Raw genomic sequence first — 15,671 nt, 5'->3', positions numbered from 1 at the left:
CCCTGGGAGCCACAGGGACGTTCCCACACGGCCCCATCAGATGCGCGATGGAGAGCCCCCCAGGGACCACGGCCGGGCCGGACGGTGACGAGGCCGAGGTGTGGGGAACAGACCCGGGCATCACTGTCCTCATTGTAACAAGCATCCCTGACACGTGACGAGTCTCTTTCATTCACCATCTTTATCCCCCTCAACCCCATACCCCCCTGGTTATGCCACCAAGCAGGGCGCATGGCGTCACACTGTCGAGTAGAAGGGGCATCTTTTCCAACCTATTCCCTGTCTCTTGGCCCCTTGGCCACTCCCTATATTTTATTCTCAAGGGATGAACAGCTCTGGGTTGAACATCTCTATTCATACACCGTCTTTCCGAAAGTCCTGAGCATTTGCTTAGGCAGCCGAAGGAGAGGAGCTGGATCAAAGGGAAGACATTCTCAAGACTCTCCAAACAAACAGCGGACTGCTATCCCGAGAGGCTTCCCTGCTCACACAGCCCTGCCGACCCTGTAGCTGGAGCAAGGTGACCAGGGACGTGTTTGGAGCCAGCACCTGTGGCCGACGGGTGGCCTGCTGGAGGTGGGCTGACTGGCCGCAGCTCACGGGTTTCTGGTCAAGGCGGAGGCACGGACCTGGGGACGAGCTGAGAGCCCCAGCTGCAAGTCAGAGGGACCTGAGGAAGAACGCCAGCCCCTGTGTTTATCATGCTCCTCCGGAGAGCAGCAGGGCAGAGGGGAGGATGGGGTCAGCATCGGGCAGGCCTAGGTTTGAGCCCCTGGCCCACGCTCTGCAGCTCACCATCCCGGGGCAAATTCCTGAAGCTGTCTGCACCTCGGATCCATGTCCCAATCTGTGAAATGGGGCTCGGCCCACCGAATCACAGGGTTCCTGTGGGCGCCCGGCACACGAAAGGCAGCCAGGGATCTTCCTACTCCCGTTCCTGCTCCATGCTCATTCACCACTGTCTTTAAACCGTATGCCATAAGTAACGTGCAACCAAACCGTCACATTAGTGGCTGTAGGTCTGGAAGCTGGACTCCAAACGTAATTACAAACCGAAGAAGCCAAGTGGAGTTAAATCCCCCAATAGTGATGTGAACATAAACGCTAAGGTGTTCCCGTCCCCACCGGGACCAGGCCTTGCCCTCCCAGAACCAGTGGGTGGCCAGCTCTGCACAGGTGTCACTCAAAATCCCCGATGCTTTCCTGCCAACTTCTCATCCCACTGCTCCTTGGCCTGGGCTCTGGCCCCTCCAGGCTCTGGTCCTTCTCTGGCCAGCACCGTCGCCTGCTCACCTCCAGACACTACCCAGTTCTGTCGAGATATTCCTCAGCACCATGCCTCCCCAACATCACTGCCATGGCTCAGTGAGTGCTCCTCACTGAGTGCTCCTCACTGAGTGCTCACTACGTGCCAGGCACTGCACCAGCACTTACTCGGTTCTCACAAGAACCCAGAGAGGCCAGTTCGTGATGCTCCCCGTTTTGCACATAAGAAAATTCCAACTCCGAGAGGTTAAGGGACTAGCTCAAGGTGACACAGCCTGAGAGGTCAGCCAGTGAGCGGCAGAGCCAGGCATCGGGCTTGGTTCTGACAGCCTCCAAAGCTGGTCTAGTCTGCCTCCTGGTGAATTAGAAACTCCTGTGGGGCAGGGATGCTATCTTTCTACTCTCAGTGACTCTGAAGCACCCTCCCATGCCCAGCACAAACAGCGAGGCTCAGTGTTAGTTCAACAGGACAGATTGGCGACAGGCATCTTAACCAGGGGCCTGAACTGCAAGGCTGTCCTTGGAGTGTAGGGTTTGCTGCAAACACGCCTCTTCACAGGGAGGGAATGACCCCCAAGGAACAATATGTGATTGGAGCCGACTACCCCGAAGAGCCGGACTGCTTAGAATTTCCGCAAGAGCCCGGGCCATGCTGGGGCATGGGTCTGGGACTCCAGAACTGCCACTTGCTTGGCCTTAGAGACAGCTGCCCCCAACCCATCAGAGCCGCAGAGAAAGGAGGAGTCTCATGGAGAGAGGGGAACGCCCTGCAGAATTCTCTGGAGTCCTGGAGCAAGATGTCAACAGAGATACCATCTGCAGTAGGTCGGTCTTTAACAGATGCGTGCATCTCGTCCGAGAAAAGGTCTGTTATTAACTTATGTTCTGAAACAACAACAAAAAAAGCCGCCCAGCTCTTCCCAAGCGTTTCCTCTCCATGGGGCGGGACCAGGCTCTCAATGCTATTCCCACCCCGGGACACACCTCTTCCGAGACACACGCCAATTCGATAGGGGCACGGAGCTGTCTTCGCCGGTTTCATACTTATCCCCTTTGGAGTGAGCAAGCTTTACTCTGGTGATGAAAATCACATTAGGCCAGAAAGGAGGCATGGTGACCCAGGGAAAGAGTGCGAGATAGGGAGCCTGGGCTGGCGTCCCCACCTTGTCTCCCTGGTGCTTACCAAGGGAGGTGCGGTCACTATCAATGTTTGCCGTAACCTGGACAGAGAGTATGAAAACCACTACCTAATGTGTTCAGAGGCTAGAGACCCCAACCTGCTGTTCTACTAAAACCATTACTCACCCTCTCCCATTCCTGTAGAATAATGGCTATGCATGCATCCTTGGGTTAAAATTAACTTAAACTTCCCCACAGTTGTTTAAAAGCTGAGCACCTGATACTGAACAAAATGTTTTGTTTAAAATTTTGTTGTTGGGATGCCTGGGTGGCTCAGAGGGTTAAGTGTCTGCCTTGGGCTCAGGTCATGATCCTGGAGTCCTGAGATCCAGCCGCACGTCAGGTTCCCTGCTCAGCGGGGAGTCTGCTTCTCCGTCTGCCCCTCCGCCCCCACTCATGCTCTCTCTCTCTCTCACTCTCTCTCTCTCTCTCAAATAAATAAAATCTTTAAAAAAAATAAAATAAAATTTTATTGTTGAAGACATCATGCTCAGTGAAATAAGCCAGTCACAAAAGGATCAACCCTGTGTGATTCCAGGTCCCTAGAGAAGCCACAGAGATGGAAAGTAGATGGTGGGCGCCAGGAGCTACGGGAGGGGGAGACAGGGAGCTGTTCCCTGGACACAGAGCTTCAGTTTCGGGAGATGAAAACATTCTGGAGACGGACAGGGGTGGTGGTTGCACAGCCACTGAACGGTGCACTTAAAAACGGTTAAAATGGCTAATTTTATGTTATGCATATTTCACCACGTTTAAAAAAATACATTTTAAAAAACTAAGTGTTTGCATGCCGTTTTGTACTGCTCTTTGCTCAGAAAAGGCCTAGATGTTCTGCTGATGATCTCACCTGTTGTTCTCAATCGATGTTTTAATGCACGAACACGCATACCGTAGAGAGGATTGATTTGGTAAACTATTTCAGAGCGTCCCCCCCATAGCAGTTTGGTGGTGACTGCAGTGTTTTACATAAGCAAGCTAGGTGACTTCAAAGGCAACAGGTAAAACGTTATGGAACGAAGTAAAGCAGAGGGCGGCGCTCACTCCCAAGCCCAAGGAGGAGCCTAGGGCAGGCTCCCAGGAGGTGACAGGGAGGCCAGGCTTCTGGAATCGCTTCCCCAACCACACACAGTAGGAATTCAGTGTTGTCAGTGGAAGGGAAAGAGAGAGGGGGCTCCCAGGCAGTGGCTTCACTCCGACACAGGACATACAGCTGGGCCCCGGGGCTGGGAAGGGCGTGGGGGTACAACAGGTGACACCTCCCACTGGACACCACATCTCACTGGTTCCACCAAGGATTTCACTGCGGTCGACAGTGTCGGATCAACCAGGCCAACCGGCAGCCACACTGGCTGGAAGCCCTCCCAGAAGGACATCGGTTCACAGAAATCCCATGCAGAGACCCCAGCACATCTGAACGGCCCTCAGCAACATGGAGCAAACAAAGCCATCGCTGCTTCTTCTACCCCTCACTCCCAGGAGCCATGCCAATATCGACGACGTTACTTCAGGTGACCCCACACTGGACACCCACCCATGCCCATTGCAGGGCTGTAGGTGCTCTTAAGAGGGAAGTGGTCTGCAGTCTCTCAGATCACTTCTCTTGCTTCTGAGCAGAAGCTTCAATCGAGCACAGTTTCCATCTCTGGTTCCTGTAATCTGACTGTGAACTGGATCCACAAAGCATTACACTAAATATACATGAAGAATAAACTCTCTTGCAAGATCTTGTTAGCCTTGGACGTGGACCTTCCAAGGGAAGGCGACGGACATGTGGGTTAAAACGGCCCAGGCCCCAGACCCGCCTCCACCTCACTGAGCCTCCCTTTCTCCAACTGTCAAGTGGGGTGGTAACTGGGTAGGACAGGGAAGATCGATGTGATCGTCCAGGCAAAATGCTTAAATTGGCGCCCAGCCACAGAAAGAATCTTCAAAATGGAATCATCACAGAAGTTACCCCACCACTGTGGGGAGGGCATTCCTCTTGAAGGGGATCACACACTCCCCAAGACTCACACATCGCCACGTGGCCAACACCCCACCACCTCCCTCCGGGAAAGAGACACACCTGGCAGAAGTAACTGGTGAGCAGGTGGACAGAGATGGCCTGGTTCAAGGGCATCGGATACCATTTGTCACCTGAGACAGCGGCTAAAATGAAATTTCTTCCAGGTGAATTATGCGGTCATAAAGACTACAGTGCGGATTGTGAGTTGTGGTGGTTTTGATGGACAAAGGCACGCCATGTGTTGGGAGCCACACCGAGGCTCACGGTCTAAAGCTGCGCACATTCTCGTCGAGGGGTAAAGATACAGACACATGTTCTTTCCAACACTACAGATGCCAGCTGGCAGTTGGAGGGGCTCTACTGCTTTAGGGTAGAAGCTTCCAGAATGTCAGCCTGCCACCCGTCATCATCACAGGGGCTCTGGGCAATGCCTGACTGGACTGTGAGCAGGTTAGCAGCAAGCCAAGTTGCTTGGTGTGCCATGTTGTGGTGGGACAGGCCCAGGGTCTGCTTACAGCTCCACCATCGAGGGTCCTTCCACCTGGAGCAAGGCCAGGCCTCAGTCTCCTCATCTGTAAACTGGGTGGAGAAGTTGGCCTGGAGTCAAGCGAAGGCTTGCCAAACCCCGCCGTGTGTATGGACACTGGTCTGACAAAATTCCCATTGGCTTGCAACAAAATGAACGAGAAAGGAAATGGCCAAGGGAGGTTTCCCACAAGTCAGCCTGATCCTGCTTAAAAGGCTTTCCCTTACTGAGACCCTGCCCTTCCAAATGCCCTGCGTGTATAGGAAATGGTGAGAGAGGAGGTGGTGAGTGGTTGGATCTCTGCTTTATATTTTAATATTCTCATTTGGCAAAATAAAAAATTGACAAGCTCTGTGCATAAATGAGAGGGGGGGGTGGGTAGGTGTGTCATCAGAAGCTAGCTAGCAAGTCAATTTTCTTGGTTTCCTCGTACAAGCTCAAAGCTGCAGAGAGCCTCGGGTGTTTCAGAATGGGAATGGGATCCTGGTGTGTCCTGTGGGTTCCCTGAACTTGCCACCCTGCAGGGCTCATGCTTCATCTGCTCCCCAGCAACTGGCTAAAGCTGCAGCCAAAGTTGGAGGGGGCCCCCGTGGTATCCAGGACACCCATCACCAGGAAGCCTGAAATGCAGTGAGACACCAACAGGAAATCGCGACCAAACAGAACCCTGCAAGACTCAGCCCACCCCTGCCAGGGCCCCTCGCCTCCTAAAGCTGGGGAGCCATCGGGAGTCCAGCCCAGGCCCAAACCCTTGGCCACGGCTCTCATGCTGTCCTAAGTCCTCTGTGCCTTCAAAAAGCCCCTCTGTGGCTGGCTCGGTGGGTAGAGCATGTGATCCTTGATCTCGGGGTTGTGACTTCAAGCTGCTCGTTGGGTGGAGAGATTACTCAAAAATAAAATCGTAAAAAAAAAAAATAAAAAAAAAAATCCCTCTTACAACACTTCCATGTGCAGGCTCTGGCTTGGGGCAAGGGATCCAGAGGTGAAACGGTAGGACCCGGTCCTCAAGGGAATGGCGCAGGGAGACACCAGGCAATTGTCACTGGGGTCTGGTGCGCCATGCCTCCGCACCCCTTGTGGGTCATAAGGGTAAGGGCAGCTGACCTCCCCAGGAGGAAGTGGGGTTTGCCGAGTTTGCTCTCGGGGCTCACACAAGAGCCACAGGTGCCTCAAACCGCCAGCACGAGAGACAGGGGTCTGGGGCAGAGAACCACCTGGCCAGAGGCAGCAAGAGACGAGGACCAGAAGGCACATCTCTGGGAAGGAGAGGAGAAGTGTCTCCCAGGAGACTCCCCAGCATCTCCAGTCTCCTCCCTACAGCATCCCACCCTGCGGGACCCATCTCCCCCGGTTTCCCTCTGAACTCTCTGGCCACCTGTCATGTGTCCTCTGCACCTGGCCTTTAGATGCTGGAGCTGGGTGGTCCTGGGTCCACTCCCTTCCTAGGACTGGCTCATTCACACCCACATCAGTTCAAAGGTCCTTTCTTCCAGAAGTCTTCCCTAACCCCCCCAACACACACACACACACACACACACACACACACACACACACACACACACACACACACACACATTCCATGGTCTCTTTGCACCCTGAACTTCCCAGCACCGAGCACAAATAATTAACTGCGTGTGTACTTAGCACCCGAGGGACTGGGACAAGCTCTGCACCCTGCCCCAGGCGGCCTCAGAGCAGGCACTCAATAAATTCCTGGGAAAGAACCAATGGACAAATGATCTCATGGGATCCTAGCAACTCTAGGAAACGGGCTCAGGGAGAGATTAAGCAAGCTGCCCCAGGCCACAGAGCAAACACAGAGGTGGCCTTGAGTCCGGCTCGGACTCGAAAGCTCACCCACACCCCACGTCACATGCCGAAGGAAACTGGCTTCCTGCTGAAGCCGGACTTAGCAAAATCAAGACTTTTCAGTCAGAAGGATACATGAGGCGGGGCAGTGTCCTGTTTAAGAACATAATCTGAGGGGCGCCTGGGTGGCTCCGTCGGTCGGGTCCGGGGATTGAGCCCTGCGTCGGGCTCCTTGCTCAGCAGGGGGGCCTGCTTCTCCCTCTCCCTCTGCTTCTGCCCCTGCTCGTGCTCCCTCTCTCTCACACACATAGATAAATAAAATCCTAAAAAAAAAGAACACAGTTTGAGAGCCATGCTTCCAGGTTTCAGTCCGGGTGGACCCACTCAGCAGCCGTGTGCCCACAGTCACACTACTTGGCCTCTCTGAGCCTTCGTGTCTTCACACCCTCCTTCGTGGATAATGGGGGATAATAACGGGAGTGGGGTTGCAGAGAGAAGCCTTATGTCAAAATCAGAAGCATATGTAGGCAGCAAAACTTACAGTACCTTTTACTCCAGTAGGTGACATGATCCAAAAGGAAAATTTAGGCTCAAGAAAAATACCCCATTAGCAACAGAACACACGGGTCCCTCCCATCACAAAACCAGTCCTGGCAGTGTCCCAGCTACCAGCCAGAGTTCTGGGAAGTCCCTGAGCGGGCCCGCTACCCCAGAGCTTCTCCTTCCTCAAAGTGCCTGGGAGGGCTCAGTCCTGTGGCCCCTCATCTCCCCCTGTTGCCATCTCCCCAGCCCATCTCCTGCAGCCTCATCCTGTGGGCTGAGACTCCCATATTTCTGCCTGCAGCCTGATCTTGCCTCCAACCCCAGGCTCCACCAGATGCCCAGCAGGAAGCTTACGGGGTCCACTAGGAACTTGGACTCTTCTACTGCCCCCCCCCCCGGCCCCACCACATCCAGCCTTCTCCAGCTCAGTCATTAGCAATCACCATCCATCCAGCTGCTTGCACCACAATAACAGGGTCAGCCTGAATTATTCCTTCTCCCTCACCTTCTCTCTCCCATCCCAGGGCAAGTCCTGGCCACTCGAGCTCCCAGACACCCTAGATCTATCCACCCTCCCAGTGGCCCCCTGACTACCACTCCGCCCAGGGCATCTTGAGCCCTGGACCCTGCAGAAACCTCCATGCTGGCTTATTCTGCCTACTCTCGTCTCCCCACAGTCCATTCACCATGCAGTACTCCAGAGTGGCTTCTAGAAACCTGAGTCAAATAAAGTCACTCCTCTGCTTAAAATCTCCAGCGGCTTCCCAGTGCACTCTGGATAAAACCCACAGTCTGCACCCTAATTTTTAAGGCCCTCCTGTCTCAGCCACCCTCTGCAGCACCCTCTGTCTCCCCTCTACTCTTCCCCAGAGGTACACCCTTCCCTCCGGTCCCTCCAATACACCCGGTCCTCCCTGGGGCCTGGAGCCAGCTGCTTCATTTGTCCAAAAGCTCTCCTCAGGTCACAGATGGCTCCTTGCCACTCACACCTCAGCTAGGTATCACCCCCCCCACCCACTTGAGAGGCACCCTTGTCTGCTGTCCCCAACATGGCATGTCACGGTCATTGTGGCACTGATTCCTACCGATACATCCTCGTGAGGGCGTCTATTAGTATATGCAGTGGCTCGAACGGTGGCCCCTAAAAGGATATATCCATGCCCTGACCCCGAACGTGGCCTTATTTGGAATAAGGGTCTTTGCAGGTGTAATTAGGGATCTCAAGATGAGATCCTCCTGGATCATCTGGGTGAGCCCTAAATCCCAAGACAAAGGTCCTTAGAAGAGACACAGAGAGGAAGAAAAAGCTACATGAAGACAGAGGCAGCCACGAGCCCAGGTGGGGACGGATCCTTCCCGAGAACCTAAGCAAGGAGCCAAGCCCTGCAAGACACCGTGCCATCGGACTTCTGGCCTCCGGGATGGTGAGAATATAGACCTGTTGTATCAAGCCGCTCGGTTTGCAGTAATTTGATTCGGAGCCACAGGAGGACCCACACAGCACACAAGCTCCATGAGGCAGGGACCTTGTCTGTCCCGTGTCCCAGGGGCCTCGCGCTTGCCGAGTACAGGGATGACATGCTGACAAATGTTGGCAGCGCGACGATTAGCTCCTCTGAGGCCAGGCCAGGCTCATAAGGGAGGCTCAGGAAACGTTTGCTAACTAGAACGGAGAAACAGCCGATAAATGACACTGCGGATCACTACTTCCTCCTCCTGGGCCTCAGTTTCCCCACCTATACAAAGACTGGATCAGCTGATCTGTGGTTTCCATGTCCTGATAGACGAACTATGTCTTCCCAAATTCACCTCAAGTGCGCATGACAAGACCCGTCCGGGGCCCCATCGGACCCCAAGGCTGGCTCTTTGGTTCTTATATCCTTGTTACCATCTGGGAGGTGTAGGGACCCCGGAGGATCCAGACCCCCTCTGTGTGGTGTCCCCTCTGAGTGGCCTGAAGCCGGCCATGCAGGCAACAGCACACACCACAGACCCTCCACACGGAGAAAAGAAGGTTAGCAAGTCAGCAGCAGGGTGGGCAGGAACCCAGGGCCCCCGCTCCCGGCGCTGGCCATGTCAGCACAGCCCTCTGGCAGCAGCACTTGGCAAGGCCGGGGGCCGATCAGGCAGGAATATGACCTAAACAATTTCCAGGGCTGTCTTTTCCAGATGCTGGGCCCGCCCTGTTGTGTCTGGAACCCAGGACCCAGGCCAAGAACATTTTCCTTTACAAAGGTGCCAGGAAAGGGGCGACTTTCTACCCTGCAGACAGTTCTAGACCTCACCCATTGTCCTATGGCCAGAGGCATCCATCCCTGCATGCACCACTTCCCCCTGAAGCAGGAGGAGCACTGCCAACGTAGGCTCCTGGGGGGCTCCCAAGCCCCACCCCCAGATGGCAGCAAGGAGGGCCTGGCTTGGGCCACACCCAAGGGAGAGGCAGGTCCGGGGCCAGGCCCTGGGCTGGGTACCCGAGCAAACAGCCCTCCATCACCGCGGCCCCTGCCTCCCCGGGACAGAACGGGCTTGTCCACAGAGCTGAAACAAGACAGGTGCCATCACCTGGGGATCCTACCAAGCCAGCCACAAGCCCCTCAAGGGTTCTGTGGTCCCCCATGAATGGGAAACACCTGTTCTTCCTCAGGACCCCCTCACATGTGCAGTTGTCTGTGGGGTTGAAGGCCTGTCCAACCTGCTTTTGTTTCCCCTCATTGGGTTTAAGGCAAGACAGCCAAGCGGTCAGGAGCGTGGGGTGCCTTGTCCTGGCCCTCGACTCACCACTGTGTGTCCCAGACAAGTGACTTAACTGCTCAGGGCCTTCGTTTATACATCTATAAAATGAAAATAAGGACCGTCCCTTCTTCATAGAATTGTTGAGAGGATTAAATTAGTGACTACATACAAAATATGTCAATTATTAAAATTTCCTAGGGCAGAGTGTGTTCCCATTCCGTACCTAAGGAAAAGTAGAGAGAGTATGGGATTGGTCACATTCAGAACTGGGACCAGTCTCCTCACCTCCTTTGAGTGCTGGCCCCCACCTGCTGGTAATGTGCAGGCAGCTGGAGCAACACGCACCTGACCCCCTCCTGACTCAGAGCCCGCTGAGGACCAGCCTGAGGGCTAAGGGAGGCAGCCCCAGGGGGAAGAGCGCTGGTCTGCAGCACCCAGCCTCTGGTCCTGCCCTGCCCGCTGCGACTTCATCAGCTTCCCTGCCACACCCCCTCCTCACCAAGGTCCCTCCAGGCTCAAGGGTCTCCGATCCCAGGAAAGTTGACAGAATGGGTGTCCCCGTTTGGTTAGGTGGCCACACGTGAGGTCATTACCAGGACACCGGAACCACACAGAGCCTGAAAAAGCGTTTATGAATCAAACTGTTATAATGTGATGTTTTGCAAAGGAGAGTCTTTTACTGGATAAAATATCCTGGCAAGACGACCGTGCGTGCTAGTAGACCTGTGTTCGTAAAACTGTATCTGCAAGGCTGTGCCACTCACTGCACCCGATGCTCAGAGCCCTGCCTTCAGAGGAACAGGGGGGAAGAGGAGACATGTCCACGTTCTCTTCCACCTTCTGGGCCCCTGCCTGTGCTGTTCCCTCTGCCTGGGGCACTGTCCTCCCAGCCACCCTCCCCAGAAACCCGGCAGCGCCTGCTGTATCTGCCAGTCTACAGGCTGTATCCTTCACCCTTGGGGGGGACGGCCCTGACTCTCCGCCGTGGGGTTGCTTTGTAAGGGCCTGTCCACTCGTCTGGCTCTCCTGGGGGGTGGGAGCCCCACAGGCAGAAGGGCCCGGCCTCGCCTCTTCCCTGCCATACCCCCCCACGATTTAGACCAGCATCCGGCCCGGAGCAAATATCTAGTGTGTAGACGCCTGGGGAGGCCAGCGGACGCCCCTCCGCGTGACCTTTCCCAACACGGCTTTGGCTCTCGACAGCTGCGGGTTCTGAGGCCCTCCTGGGGAAATCAGTAGGACTTTCAGAGCACTCTCGGGGAAAAGGACCCCGTCTTACCCTAAGGGAGGGTGCCACACAAATAATAGGTCATACTAATCCAGCTGCCTTGGCAGACGTGGCCCCATGTCTCCCCCCCCACCCCCAGACCCCGAGGCACACTAAGAAGTCGGTTTCTGCTCTCTTCGTTTTACAAATGAGGAAACCACCAACCCATCCTGTGGGCTTTTCCAGCCGGATACAGGCAAAGTTGTTTTCCCGCCCCACAAAAGCTCGTGGCAGCCCGCTGGGACCCCAAGATGAGTGAGCCATGCTGTCCCTGCTCCCCTGCCCCCACTCACCACAGTCCAGCGGGGGTGGCAAACGGAGCCCTGAGCTGGGGGGCCTCAGGCAGAGCCAGGAGAAGGTGTCACCCCAAGCCATGGGCCCCACAGGAGGGGCCGCGGCACTGCCCCCCACCCCGGGGCACCCCGAGCCTCATCTTTGTGCATCCAATTCCCTCCAGCAGCCCCCCACCCCCAGCCCCCTGCCTGGGAAAGTTCCAGCAGCGTTGCAGGCCACGTGCTTCCAAGCCAAGCCCTCTCCCTCTCCGGTCTTTGTTCTCCCTCCCAGAGACTTGCTCTGTAATCAGTCGGCAACGCTGCCCACAGGAGCCAGAGGCCAAGAAAGTTTGGAGAAAGCACAGCCGTCTCTCCCCAGTGCCCTCCTACTCTCCACTCCCGCCCACCCTGCTCTCAGGAAAGCCCAGCAGGACACACGGCGGCTCGGCTCTGTCCCCCGGCACGGCAGGTCAGCGCCCTCCTGCACTGCTGTGGCCAGGCCAAGCTTGTCGCAGCAGATTAGTGAAAGGGCCCACCACTGGGTGGCCTTTCCCAGGGTCACTTCTAAATTACGTGTCCTGGTGCGCCCCCCACCCCCCGGCTCTCCAGGGGTGGGCCCGTGCCGCCTCAGGGAACCTGACAGCCTCCAAGCTTGCAGCCGCAGACACAAACCAGGGAGCTGTAGCTCCCTCCCCCCACACCACACCAAACTTGCGGAAACTCAAAAGTCAGTCTCGATAAAGACGATGTGAGCCCCTCCAGCCTGACCAGCACAGTGATGGAGGAGCGGGTACTCAGCCTCGGGAGAGTTCACTTATGCCTTCTCTCTGGGCCTGCCTCAGTTACCCCATCTGTAAAATACCCAGGGGGCCCTGGGGCCCTTTCCATTTCCAACAAGAGTCTTGTGTGGTCTCCAATCAGAGCCCCCCACCCCACGGGTTTTCACTCCAGCCACCGGTCACCTTCTGATGAATGCCTGTCTTCCCTCTGCCTGCCTGACCCGCTCCTGCCCCAGCACCATCTCTTCCAACAAGCCTCCAGTGAGCCCCTGGGTGTACCAGGATGGCTCTCGCTGCCAACCCCAAGCCCTGTGCCTCCCATGACATCTCCCCCACAAGATGCCCCCCAGCACACGCCCCAGACAGAGCCAGAGGCCCAGGATCTGCTGCAGCCAGTGAGCAAGCCAAGAAACCTCCGCAGAGATCTGCCCTCTGCCCTCAACCTCTCTCAGGTGACCTTTTGACCAAAGAGGAGGGTGGTCACCTGAGAGTTGAAAAGAAACTAAACTAAGCCAGAGATAAAGCATCTAGGATTCTGAGGGTGGTCAGGGCTCTTGTCTAGGCCTGGCCCCAGGAAGAACAAAGCCTCCAGGCAGGCAGGCCTGACTAATGACTCATGAGTCATGGGTCAGCAGAGAGGTCAGAGGCCAGGGCTCTGCTCACCCGCAGCTGCTGTAATCCACGGGGCCTAATGCATCCCCGTGCGCCCTCCCCCCGCCCCCTCAAACCCAGGAGTTAGGCCTTGAGAATTACGGGAGAAAGAAGGGCCATCCCTGTGCTGTCAGTCCTGGGCCGAGCACTCTGACCCAGGGGTCTGCCCGGAGAGACACATGCCCCTTGCCACAGGGTGGGTGGGTGTGCAAGTGGCCTGTCCGCGGCCCAGGCTGAGTATGTAGCCTGGCTGAGCCTCTGTCTTGGGACCCTCTATATCCCAGGAGGGCAGACAGAGGTTTCCCCAAACACGGCTATCCCCTTAAAAAATCTATCTCCAGACCGCTCCCTTCCTTTCTGATTTTTCAAATCCACCCCCTAACGCATGAGTGGCTTTGTCTCCTGGACAAAGTACTGTCCCCAGTCTCAGTCTTCTCACCAACAACCTGGGTACAACAGCCCCTACCAAGAGGAGGAGGTGGGGGCAGTGGGAACAGATGGGTGCTCTGGATGCAGAGCAGGGCACCCGGGGGCTCAGCAACCATCAGCTAGGGCTCCCTCGCTGACCTCCCAGCCTTGGCCCCCGTGGGAAGATGGGTGAGCACTAGGGTGGGCAGCAGGAGGGTGCGGGCGACGGTGGGGGCGGGGAGGAGGAAAAATCTTCTTTCAAACAAGTGCCCGAGGTCTTCCAGGTGACTAGGACCAGGGCCAGGGGTGGGGTGAGGGGAGGGCACGGCCACAGCGCACAGGACCCCAGGACCGCCGCGGGGGCGCAGCGCCCAGACTCCCGCTACGCCTACAGGTCCAGGACTCCCGAGGAGTGCGGGGCTGGGAGGGGAGCCACCAGAGCGGGGGCCGTGGACTTGGGGCGCCCCTACCTCGGGCCGCCAGCAGCGCGAGGCCGCCGAGCAGCAGCAGCGGCAGCGGAACCCTCCTCGGCGCGGCGCGCTCCATGGGGCCGGCGGGCGGGGGCGGCGGGCGGCGGGCGGCGGGCGGACAAAGGCGCGGGGCGCGGGGCGCGGCTCCTGGGTTCCACGCTCCGGCCGAGCCTCCGCAGCCAACGCTCGGCCCCAGCTGCGCGGTTCAATTATCCCGCCCCGGAGGGGGGCGCGGCGGAGGCGGGGCCGCGGGGCGCGCGGTGCCCTCCCTCCCGGGCCGCCCCCCGCCTGGGGCCCGCGCACCCTGGTCCCGAGGGGGCGCGGGCCCACGGCCCGGGGCGGGAGAGGGGACCCCAAATCTCTCCCAGGTGAGGGCCGAGAAGGGGGGGCGCATTCGGGCGGGAGGCACCCCCACCCGCTGCCGCCCTCCCCCTCCCCCCAGGCGCCCGTGAAACCCGATCCCTTCCCCACCCGCCGGCCCGAGGGGCGGGTTGGGTATCAAAGGTTAGCTCCGCCCGACTCCGCGGAAAGGGCGGGGTCCCGGGACCAAGGTAGAGAGGGGTCCCGAAGGGTCGTAGGCACCTTCGGGGGAGGGGGGAGGAGACAGGGCGGTGCCCTTCCGAGGCGGGGGGTGGGGGGGCTCCCTGCAGGACGTGGCCCGCGAGCAAAGCCCCGCACCCACTGTCAGAGCGCTTCCCGCCTTCGGCCGCCTTGCACCCACGCACCATCCTGGGGCCTGCAAGTCCCTGGCCGCCCCAGCCGTGTCCTGGCACCTGGCGCTGCCCTCAGGAGACTGCCAGTCAGGCGAGACGAACTCGAACCAACATCCCAACTCCCGGGGAATGTGTTGAGCCCAGGACCCCGAAGCGCAGAGGAAGAGATTCGTTTTGCCGAGAGGGAGCAGCCCCTGAGCTGGGCCGGCAGGAATTACCTCTTTGTGCGGGAATTCATGGCTGCAACCAGACAGTGGTTACTGAAGGTGAATTAGTCTGTTGGAACCATAAATACATTTGTTTTAAACAAGGGGGGGAGGCCCAAACTAGTACAGGCGAAGGTGCGGAGGATGAGAGGAAACCCGTAAGAACGCCATTCAGTATGGACCCCCCGATGCGCCATGCCAGTTCCACGTTCACACCCAGCAAAAATGCACACATGTGTAAGCGTGCACCGCAAGCCAGGTACTAGGCTGTTGATAACAGCACTATTCCTAATAGCTTCTAATTAGGAACTGCCAGACATCACCAGCGTAGAATGAAAACATCCTGAGGCAGAAGCCACAGCTCTCTGAAAAGTGGGTGCTGCAGGATTCCGTCTATGCGAAGGACAAGAACAGCTTAGAAGTCAGGAGAGTGATAGTCCTTGGGGGAGCACAAGGGAGCTTTCTGGGGGGCTGGTTGGGATCTGGTTTTTAAATCTGGGTATTGGTTACAAGGTTGGGTTCCCTATGTGAAAATGTATCCAACTGTTCCATCATGCTATGTCCCCTTTTCTAAATGAACGTTAGATTCAAAAATAAAAAACAAAAAGACAAAAACTCATGTCTTCACAGGATGCCTCCTAAGGTGGAGGTTTGCAGAGAGTCTAGGAATGCTCATGAAAGGGCGTCCGTCACTTGCTAATTCCTAGGCTAAGGATGCCTCCCAAAAGAGGTGGCTTGGGATTGGCCCTTGACAAATGAGTAGAGGATGCAAAGGGTTCCCTGCCCTGGGCAGCTCGGGAAGATTATCTGGTCCACTTCACTGGATGGTGGGGGGTGTCTGCAA

General features: G+C 56.9%; 1 protein-coding gene across 1 annotated transcript in view; it reads right to left on the bottom strand.

The window, feature by feature from the left end:
* The window catches only part of FBLN1 (fibulin 1), an 81,060-nt gene extending 67,076 nt beyond the window's left edge, over nt 1–13,984 (bottom strand). The window contains exons 1-4 of the mRNA XM_088025747.1: nt 13,909–13,984; nt 8,891–8,991; nt 796–847; nt 504–653 (exon numbers count right to left, since the gene is read on the bottom strand). Of these exons, the coding sequence (XP_087881873.1) occupies nt 504–653; nt 796–847; nt 8,891–8,991; nt 13,909–13,984 (379 nt within the window). The remainder of the gene's footprint in view (nt 1–503; nt 654–795; nt 848–8,890; nt 8,992–13,908) is intronic.
* Nucleotides 13,985–15,671: the final 1,687 nt, after the last annotated feature.

Source organism: Eumetopias jubatus, unplaced genomic scaffold (assembly GCF_037043125.1).
Source record: "Eumetopias jubatus isolate StellerSeaLion01/CBP00866 unplaced genomic scaffold, mEumJub1_p1.0 scaffold_8, whole genome shotgun sequence".
Lineage (NCBI taxonomy): Eukaryota > Metazoa > Chordata > Mammalia > Carnivora > Otariidae > Eumetopias > Eumetopias jubatus.
The sequence above is the reverse complement of the archived record's forward strand: the minus strand, read 5'-3'. Positions and strand labels throughout refer to the sequence as shown.